At 47.1% G+C, this 11,050-nt stretch overlaps 1 protein-coding gene across 1 annotated transcript in view; it reads left to right on the top strand.

Moving 5' to 3' along the window:
• Positions 1-11,050, top strand: part of XPNPEP2 (X-prolyl aminopeptidase 2) — a 49,664-nt gene that overhangs the window by 3,769 nt on the left and 34,845 nt on the right. Inside the window, exons 3-6 of the mRNA XM_018563896.1 lie at positions 1,507-1,617; positions 5,126-5,189; positions 8,227-8,331; positions 9,411-9,491. Of these exons, the coding sequence (XP_018419398.1) occupies positions 1,507-1,617; positions 5,126-5,189; positions 8,227-8,331; positions 9,411-9,491 (361 nt within the window). The remainder of the gene's footprint in view (positions 1-1,506; positions 1,618-5,125; positions 5,190-8,226; positions 8,332-9,410; positions 9,492-11,050) is intronic.

The raw sequence follows: 11,050 nt of genomic DNA, 5'->3' as shown, positions 1-11,050 counted from the left end.
TATCAACGCCCATGGTTTTGGAGTAGGATGTCCAACAAGCTTTTATAGGAGTGATAGTCAAGTGTCCAAAAACTTTTGGTCACCTAGGGGCTGATCTATAAATGTACACTGGGGTGGATGCCATTTGCATGGCATTAGCTCCTCTAGATGGGGCCGGGAGACATAGGGAACTTCCAGAAAAGGTTACAAAAAGAAAAAGTCCAGTGTATCTAACGCTCTCTGTGGGGTTCGTGGTGTCTTTCGTTGGTGTGCGGCTCCTGGTAGGTACAGAGCGGGGTGTCCGACGTGTGTGCTAAGGCAACAAGAAAGGAAGGGAACCGAAGCACCACAGCCTAGTGCAAAGACTTGGGTGTGATGGGGCGGTAGTGGTAACAAAGTAGTACAGCGGAGTGCACCACTGGATTGACCATCATTATCATTTTCACTTTGGTCTGCAAATGTCAATATCCTAGAGCAGTGGTTCTCACCCTGTGTAACCTCAGGACCCACATTTGTCCTCGGTCATTAAGTTGTGACCCAAGTCGCACTGCAATGGGATGTACAGCATTGCAGTACCGTACGTTCAGGTGCGGGCGATCGAGCTGTGGGTGGGAGGTGCATTTGGGGTGCCATTCAAAAGGTTCATCCAGTCTGCCTACCTTACCAGAACAGGAGTGGATCCTCAGCCTGGGGTCCTGTGTGGGCTGCTGTGCTGTGACACAGCTCAATCCATATGTGCATTGCTTGTACAGCTCCCTTGCGTGCCCTGTAGAGGTGCCGGGAGCCAGAATTTGATGTCACTCCAGTACAGGCACCTCTATAGGACACGTGAGGTAGCTGTACGTATGGATGGAGCTCCCTCATGGCCATAGCCCCAGCCCATCCCACCTCAAGCTGACACTCGGCACCGGGCAGCATATGAATGGCTGTTTGGCTCAAGAACTGGCAGTGCTGCAAAAGGGGAAGGATGAGGAAGGCACGGAGTGACCCACGGAACATGGGATCGCGACCCACTTTTGGGTCACGAGCCCCAGTTGAGAACCATGGTCCTAGAGGACCTACACCTACCCCAACCACACCACAATACCACGACTTTGACAATGTTTCCATGCTGAAGCTCATGTCCACTCTCCCACATGAGAGTATAATATTGTTTGTACTCCCGTGTTCCATGACACCCAAGTCTTTGCGCTAGGTTGTGGCGCTCCGGTTCCCTTCCTTTCCTGTTTGCTTAGGGAATTTTCATGTTCCTCAGCGCCATCTATTAGAGCTAGAGGCATAGCAACAGCATCTGTTAAGCCATACACTGGGAAAAACACTTATACATCAGCCCCATAGTGTACAGGCGCGATCCCATTGCACTACTGGGTTGTTGTAACACTAAAGAGGCCCTGTCACCCTCTGAGATCCAAACACAATTTAATAAATAGTGACCCGGGGCTTAGATCCTATTTAATCATGTTAATTATTGTACTTATATGATGACATATGGCTCCATAGCAAATAATTGGTTGTTTTTCGTGGCAGTACATCCCACCCACTGTGAAAAATTCCACTGATGGACTCAACAGACTCCGCCAAGAGATGCGAAACCACAACATCAGCGCTTACATCATCCCGTCAACTGACCCCCACCTGGTAAGAGCATAACCCCCAACCCCCAACCACCTAAGCTTCAGCACCTATAGGGGCAGCTCTTACCCCGATCCTACAATGCTTGGCTCTCACTCACTCGCTGCACCCAAGGAAGGGCCATCACAATGTTCCTAGAAGCAGATACGTTTGTTGTATTGAATGAAGAATATGTAATTGAAGCAGAAATAAAGATTAAGGGGGATATTCCCAAAGCTGCCGAAGGCAGTGGAGTGAATAATCCAGCCGAAGTGAATATTCACTCTGGCTCAGTACAGCTGATTTCAGCCGTACATCGGCTGCACTTCGGTCAGCTGAACATGCTCTGTATGTTCGGCTGAGCCGAAGTGCAGAAGGACTTCGACTCAGCCGGTGCAACATCTGGATCGGCTGAGCCAAAGTTCCGGCAGCTCACTCGCTGCCGTTCGCCCCTATTCACATATGACCCGAATGGCAGTGAGTGAATAGCTGAATGCCGCTGTCGGCTATTCTGCTTGGTACCTCTGCTGTACCGAGCGGAATAGAAAATCAATGAAAAGAGTTTTTTTTTTAAAAGGTTGAAAAAATATTTTTTAAATGTAAATAAATAGTAAAATAAAAAAAATAGATAAAGATTTTTTTAAAAGAACAAAAAAAACTATTGGGTGAAGTTAGCAGTGACAGCTAGCTCCGCCGACCTTTTTCCTATTGGCCGGCACCTGCTAGAGTCTTGTTCATGTTTAATGACAGATCAGCTGATCTGTCATTACAATTGGGCGGAGTCGGCCGTGAGATCACGGCTGGTTCCGCCCAGCTGTCATTTGCGGGGCTTATGCCTGGCCTACGGCAGGCCGTTCTCCCCGCTTTGGGTGCCACTTTGGCTCTGTTGAGCCGAAGGATATGCCTTTGGCTCGGCTAAGCCGCTCGGCCGCCTTCTGCTGCTGTACGGGCTATAGTGAATTAAACTGCCTTGTCTTGTATTCAGGCTGTGATGGAAAAAAAACACTCAGTGCAACCCAAATGCACCGGGTGTGAAGCATGCACTACTTTTTTCCACCACAAGGCAACTCATGGTATTGTGGTACTGCGGGTTGTGGTTAAACGCATTGCTGCCAGGAGGGGCGTTTGGGGGGGGCATTCGCGCCCCACCCTTCACGGTTTAGACTTACCTGACTCCTGCAGCCCCTTCTTCCGTGTCTTGGCGGCCAGGGGGCGGGACTAAGTGAAGCGGGTCTTCTCACACACAGCAGAATGTGCTGCCTGGCTCTTTTTTCCTCTCTGAGCCCCCCCAACAGGTGGAATGCCAAGACCTGGTCGCAATTGCGACCGCTGCGACCCTGGTAGTTCCACCAGTGCATGCGAGGCCCTGTCAGCTGGGCTGTACGGGACCCCATGATTTCTAATGGCAGCCCTGGGAATAGGTGTCCCCTTTGGAAGATTTCCCCTCATTTCCGGTTCCAGTTACCCTTCTGCTGTGGAGGACCAAGCTCCTCTCTGCTCTGTTTGAAGCTCACTCCAGGGCAGTCAGGGGGCAGCTGTGGGATAGGAAGTGGCCCTGTTCCCCAGCATCAGGGGCCCAGTCTGCTGCAGCATCAGTCGCGATGCCATTGCACATATCTGACCCCCTCCACAGCTGTACCCTCAATACCAGTAAGCCACCCGCAGAATATTCTCCAGTAGAAGGCAGAGTGAGCGGTGAGGTGCTAATCCATGTTCCAGTTGTTTCCAGCTTTTGTTACCATTTTCCTCTTTCTCTCATTTCCACCAAATTGATGTGAATTGTTCACATTTGAATGTTTTAATCAAATAACAGAAACAAAGGCAAAAAAAATAAATGATGAAAAATATATAAATGAATATAAAAAAAATGAAGAAAAATATATAAATTAATATAAATAAATAATGAATGATGAAAAATGTATAAATAAATAATAAATGATGAGAAATAAATGAATATAAATAATAACAGATGAAATCATTTTTAATATCTAGTATACACATATAATCTGCTGGAAAAAAGAAACTCAATCAATAATCAATAAATATCAATAAGAAAGTAATTTCATTTTTGTTTAAAGTAGAACTACGGCCTCCCACTAAAAGCACTTCCTTTAATTATAAGTCCATCTGCACTTAAAGTTTTCTCTTAGTCCTCCTACAAAGTCCCATAAATACCTGTTGATCCTACCAGTGAAGCCCACCTTCCTGTGATGGGGTGGCCACGATGCTGCACTGCTCCTAAATTCAGAGCAGAGTTGTCGCCATCATGTAGGCTATGCCTGCTTATACCACAGTGGCATGAGATGTTTCAGGAGGCGTGGCTATCAGCATTGTCACTGCAACATCAGTGCTGGCCACGCCTAACCCCGCCCACTGTCTTCTGGATTAACAGCTCTGCCTCTGCTGCTAAGACCCTCCCACTGTGAGCTGCAGTGTCTGGGAGGGGGAGTGTGTGAAGCACAGAGGAGCATTTGGCTCGGCCAGGGACGGTTACATAGTTATAAAATGAGTCTGGTTGAAGAAAGATCCAAGTCCACGGAGTTCAACTAAGGTAAAGGAAGTTTTTCATTTTCTTTATCCCCCCCGTTTGGTTTTTTTTTTTGGCGTATGAGGAAATGTCCCCTTACTTCCTGTTAATACCCGTAGTAATAGAAAAAGTTTCTCCAACAGGGACACAGACAAAAGGGAAGAGTAGAGAGTGGAAGAGTTAGAGCTTCTGGCAATGTAGTCCTTGCTGTCCCTGCCTACTGGTCCAAATGATAATCACCCCCCTCCCTGCATCTATTTCCTTGTTTCTTCTACTGGGGTCAATGAGACAGGAAGTGAAGAAAAATCTCCTTAATGGTATCAAAGAGTAATACCGTAGAAAAACACAACAGAAAATGCAACCCTTCCCCACTCAAGAATAATACTTTAAAGTGAACTCCAGCTACATATAAGACATGCAAATGAATGAAGATCTGTATTCATTACTACATGAATAAATTTATTTTAAAATGCAAGCAGTGTGAGTGCCTAAAGGTGACCCCCGTGTCAGCCTCTTGTGGCCCCTGTACAGCAGGGCTGGAGTGTGAAAGGAAGGAGCAGCGCAAGGGGGCCAATCAGTGCATGCACTGACAAGAAACATGCTAATAGGTGGAGAGAGCAGAGTGATAGAGAGGTGAGCTCATCACCGTGCTGCTACTCTTTTCACTGTCCAGTCACAGGCTGGGGGCAGGTCCAGGATGACCATTGAATAAATCTGGCCATCAAACTGAGGACATCTAGTGGAAGAAAAAGGTACTGCAGGGTGAATCTCTGGATTGAAGGGGATTATGGCAGTAAGTGTTGGTTTTGTTATTTTATCTTTTAATGGGCTATTGGTTTTATTCTTGTCCCTTGGGCTGGATTTCTGCCATACAAAAATATCATTTTTTGTTAACCTTACTGTGGGGTTGATTTACAAAAAGAGCAGAACCTGTTCACCTGTTTACTAAGACTCACCCACACCCTTTTGCTCCTTTAGTAAACCAGCCTCTTTGTGTCCTGCAAACAGGGGGAGTACATTGCCGACCAGGAAAAACGGAGGCAGTGGATGACCGGCTTCACCGGATCCGCAGGTAACGATCCCCAACGACCCAGGAAGCCTCTACACTATGCGATGTCTGTACTTCTATGTGCTCTCCTATAGATACTAAGGGGGGTTATTCATGAATAAGCCGAAGGATCCAGCCCCAGCTTCTGGGATCCAGCCCTAGCTTCTGGGATCCAGCCCTAGCTTCTGAGATCCAGCCCCAGCTTCTGGGATCCAGCCCTAGCTTCTGGGATCCAGCCCTAGCTTCTGGGATCTAGCCCTAGCTTCTGGGATCCAGCCCTAGCTTCTGAGATCCAGCCCCAGCTTCTGGGATCCAGCCCTAGCTTCTGGGATCCAGCCATCAGCACCATCATCTCCGGTGTGCTAAGCACTCATATCAGCCGCAGGCACTCGTGCCCTTCTCTGTCAGGCTTACACACCAAGGTACCTGACAGGGTGTTACTGAATGTGATGAAATAGGTCTGTTTGGCTGTGTGGGGGCAGGTATGTATTTTTGGAGGGCGGAGTTATATAGGGGGAAGTCCAGCATGGATTCGGATTTACTCCATAGTCATTCAAGAGCATGACTATGTTAAACCTAAATCGGCATGGGGTCAGAGACCTCATAGAGGAAAGGTGTTCTGATTGCATTTACATGATTGGAGCTAGCGGGTGTTATTAAAGTGACATTAAACCCTCAGATTTTTTAACATAAACCAATACTGTAATGTGCGCCTTACTGTAATCCATGGTTGTTTCCCTTCTCTTTGCTACTCTTCCTTTTAAATCCTCATGTCTTCTCATGCTTGGGGAGAACTTCCTTTGCAGCTGAGTGCCTCTTCCTGTAGTGCTGGCTCAGGTTGCAAACCTACACACAGACACCATGTATCCAATCCAGAGACAAGGCAGTCTGCTGCAAAACAGAAGTTCTCCCCCAGCATGAGAAGACATGAGGATTTAAAAGGAAGAGCAGCAAAGAGAAGGGAAACTACCATGGATTACAGTAAGGCGCACATTACAGTATTGTTTTATGTTAAAAAATCTGAGGGTTTAATGTCACTTTAAGCCATTCAGAAATGAGAAAGCCGGTCGGATAATCAGCGAAACGTCTTCATGGAAAATACAGCAAGTCCAGTTGCCTTGATTTATTTTTTATAGATAAATTCCACGCAAGTTCATGTTTTTGTTTGCTATCTTTGCTGTTTCTTAATAATAATCCGGCACTTTGCACATATTGGAGGTTTACAAGGAAACGTCTCCCTTTCCATGGCTGGAGTTTCTCTGTTCTCTCGGAGAATCCTTTCAAATTGACTTTGTAACGGGCAAAGTAATTGTCTCCACCTCAGAATAAAATCAGTAAATGATTGGCAGGGTAATAGGAAGGAACGGCTGGTTTATGGTTATGGCTTCATATATACACACGGCCTGAATTATGTTGTAACAGGAAAAAAAAAGGAACAAACAAAGCGATCCGATTGTGATTTATGTGGTTCTAGAGTTCACCTAAATGGTGATATCACATGACTGATATCAGAACCAACACAGCAATAGAAGATTTCCAAACAGCAACAATAAAACCAGCAACTTTGGGGGTTATTCAGAAAGCCGCCGAAGGCAGCCGAGTGAATAACCCAGCCGAAGTGAAGTGAGCTAAATGACGTTCGGTTATTCACGCCGGCTCAGTACGGCTGACTTCAGCAGTACATCGGCTGTAATCAGCGGTACATCGGCTGTAATCAGCGGTACATCGGCTGTAATCAGCGGTACATCGGCTGTAATCAGCGGTACATCGGCTGTAATCAGCGGTACATCGGCTGTAACCAGGGGTACATCGGCTGCCTTCGGTCAGCCGAACATGCTCTGCATGTTCGGCTGAGCCGAAGTGCAGAGGGACTTCGACTCAGCCGGTGCAACATCTGGATCGGCTGAGCAGAAGCTCCATCAGCTCACTCGCTGCTGTTCGCCCCTATTCCCATAGGGGCCGACCGGTAGTGAGTGGATAGCCAAATGCCGCCGAGCGGCATTCGGCTCGGTTATTCTGCCTGGTACCTCCGTAGCAGAATAGAAAATCATTTAAAATAGCCAGAAAAAAAAAAGGTTGAAACATTTAAAAATAAATAAATAGTACAATTAAAAAATAAATTCAAATATTTTAAAAAAGAAAAATAAATAAAAAAAAAACAAAGAAAAACAATTGGGCGAAGCTAGCAGTGACAGCTAGCTCCGCCCAACTGATTCCTATTGGCCAGCACCTGCTCGAGTCTTCTAGCAGGTCCCAGCCAATGAATAACAACTGGGTGAAGCTGGCCGTGATGCCCAGTTGTTAATTTTTAATGACAGATCAGCGTCCCCAGGTCATTTGGGGACGCTGATCTGTCATTACAACCGGGCGAAGCGAACCTTAAGATCGCGGGTGGCTTCGCCCAGCTGTCAGTTGCGGGGGAAACAGCCGTCCCTTCTCCCCGCTTTCGGCTGTCACTTCGGTTCGATGTGAATAGCCCGTACAGCAGCCCTTTGACTGAACCGAAGGGCAGAGGCGGACGAAGAGAGCCAAAGGATCAGCCGAAGCTAAGGCTGGGTCCTTCAGCTCTTTAGTGTATAACCCCCTTTTGTGTCAACATTCAATATTAACGAGTGTTACAAATTGGCTTTTATTATATGTTAAATGACGACAAGTATTAACACCTACCCAGACCAATGCATTCCTATTACAATTAAAGAGATACTATCCCATTGTCTGCGCAGGACGAAGTGGCAGTGTCTTTATAAAGGGCCTACTGACCGTTGCTAGTGCTCCGATGCCGGTACTGTCTGCATTGCAGCCAACAGCAAAGCCTGGTGCTTAGAGAAATGGGGTAGCATGTGACCTCCTCCCCGTCATAGTGTTTAGGACTAGTAGCCAATTGCTTGGCCAGAGCTCTGCCACGACAGAGGGAGTGACAGCACCAGTTCTCATAGCTTCCTACACCAGTAACAGTGGGGGAACATGGGCAAGGTAAGCATTGACACGGGACATGCTTAAAAAAAAACAACATTATAATACCATTTACAATATAATAGATAATATATTATTGTATTTTTAGGTGATGCGGTGGTCACTCTGACAAGGGCGGCCTTGTTCACTGACAGTCGTTACTGGACCCAGGCCGAGCGCCAGATGGACTGCAACTGGGAGCTGCAAAAATCCGGTCAGTTGCTACTTAAATAATAATAATAATAATAATAATAATAATGTAACGTAAGTAGGGACAGTCATAATAGTTCAACCATATTGGAAACCCCCTTGTACATCAGAGTTCCCCCCTTCACACCAGAGTCCTACCATCAGAAAATGTTGAGGCACCCCTGAGGAAGCCAGAAGGCACCCCGATGTGCCATGGCACCCTGGTTGAGAAAAGCTGTCCTGTCTACAGGGCAGCTGATGGGAAATATCTACAACTAAACACAGGCAGGAAAACATAAACTGACACCCTTCCCTGCGCCAACCATAACTAAAGAAATTGGATCGACCTATACTTTCAAAGCAATGCTCCAACCTGCCAAGCCTGAGACTGGACATTGAAAGGAGGAGCAGCACATTGATGAGCTCATCTCTTTATCCCTCTGCTCTCTCCTCTTATCAGCATGCTTTCTGTGGGCGTGTGAACTGATTGGATTCTTGTACTGCTTCTTCCTCTCACACTCCAGCTCAGATTCAGGTACTTATATTTAAAGTATAAATCTAATGCTATATCGCAGGGGCTCCGCCCGTTTGTTATTCATTGTCTGTGACCTGCTAGAAGACAATAGCAGGTGCCGGCCAATAGGAAACAGTTGGGCGCAGCTAGCGGTCACTGCTAGTTCCGCTCAATTGTTTTTCTTTGTTGTTTTTTTTACATTTCTTTTTTTTTTTAACTATGTTATATCGCATGTGCGGCCATCTTGGTGATGGGCGCCGGCAGAGAGAGGAGGGGACGCATACCTCATCCCGCCGCGTCCCCTCCTCTCTCCTTACACGGTCCATGACCGAGTACCCGACTTATTAGAGGGGGTGACACCAAAATGGCTGTCAGTCATTTTGGTGTCACCCCTACAACGGTGTCACCCGGGCCGCACGCCACGCACCTCCCTTGTGACGCCACTGCTATATCGATGATTACAGAGCCGCATTCATGTGCATCCTTTCTATCAGCCTGAGTGTAGCTTCATGTAGTTGTTTGCCCAGGAAAATGGTGACTATCGTACATTCTGACATGGAACCTCCTGTGTTTTGTATCGTTGTTTTCAGTGTCTGAAATCGTGTTCTGGATCCTGCAGGAGGGGACATCCGGAGATGAGATTGGCTTCGACCCTTTCCTCTGGTCTATCAGTAAGTTTGTTTTTTATTTCTCCATCTCTCACCCTTATGTACAACGGCGATTCCAGAAAAGTTGGTCGTTATTGCCGAGCCAGATGAAGGGGCCCCAAAAGCGTGGCCCCAAAAGCGCTAGTGTTGGTGACATGACGTTCCAATAAATGAATCATAAAAACAGAACGCAATGATCTGCAAATCTCACAAACCCGAATTTTATTCACAATAGAAAATAGAAAAGTTTGTAAAATTTGCAAATCATCGAATTCTGTTTTTTATGTCGATTTGACACAACGCCCCAACTTTATTGTCATTGGGGTTGTACATAACGACGCATATAAGAATGATCAAGTCGCAATAAACTGTTTCAATCCCGTAGGGCCCTGTCACGCCATCAAGGGTGTGTTCCGGTGCGTTCAGGCCTCTGGCGCGCAACCCGGCCGGCTCACTTTGTTTTGGGGCGGGAGGGGGGCGTGGCGGCGCATTGAATTCAATGGCACCGCAGCCACGCCCCCTGCCCGCGGTGCGATCCACGTTCTATCAAAGATTGTGATTGGATTGGAATGTGTGACCGGTCACGTGGTCACATATTTTAACGTAATCGCGCCCAGTTTTTAGGCGGTAAAATATGTGACCGTCAAAAGGTGAAGAATTCCAACGCTTTCTCGGCTGTTTCAGGGCAGATCGGCATCGCTGATGGTATGTGCAGGAGAACCGATGTGCCCTGAAACAGCTGATCGGTCCTGAAATGGGACTTCTATCTGACTCTGTGAGTGTGATCTGACATTTCACAAAGTTGGATAGAAGTGACAATTCAGGAGCGATCAGCTGTTCTCCAGGGCAGATCGGTTCTCCTGCACATACCATCTGCGATGCCGATCTGCCCTGGAACAGCTGAGAAAGCGTTGGAATTCTTCACCTTTTGACGGTCACATACTTTACCGACGAAAAACTGGGCGTGATTACGTTTAAATGTGTGACCACGTCACCGGTCACACATTCTAATGCAGTCACAAACTTTGATAGAACACCGGCACCCCCAACACGCAGCACATTAGTGCCAGTGTTCCAGTCCAGTGTGATCTGCATAAAAGGCTGCATGCACTATTTTTTGCAGATCTCACTGGACCGGAATGCACACACGTTCGGGTGCCGGCAATCGCACCGCGGGCGGGGGTGTGCGGCTGCAGTGCCATTGAATTCAATGCACCGCCACACCCCTCCCGCCCCAAAACAAAGTGAGCCGGCCAGGTTGTGTTCCAGTGCGTTCCAGAGGCCGAACGCACTCTTGATGGTGTGAATGGGCCTTGATACTGTATTTAATCCCTGCTGGGAAGATCCCCCCTGTGTGCCCGGGACAGAGGGTGATGGAAATAAACAAAACTGTAACTTTTTCACCAGAATGAGAATAAACAGATAATCCTCAATAGGGACACCTGCTCCAGTGGCAACTGACAGATTTCCCATCATTTCGGAGAGATTTCCTCTCATTTCCTGTTGCGTATCTGAGGGAAATCTCCCCAGTGGGAAACAAACAAACAAACAAAAAATTTCAATCTCTGTATAAATAGTTTTTG

The sequence above is a fragment of the Nanorana parkeri genome, unplaced genomic scaffold, assembly GCF_000935625.1.
Source record: "Nanorana parkeri isolate BGI_ZX_2015 unplaced genomic scaffold, ASM93562v1 scaffold708, whole genome shotgun sequence".
Classification (NCBI taxonomy): Eukaryota; Metazoa; Chordata; class Amphibia; order Anura; family Dicroglossidae; genus Nanorana; species Nanorana parkeri.
The sequence above is the reverse complement of the archived record's forward strand: the minus strand, read 5'-3'. Positions and strand labels throughout refer to the sequence as shown.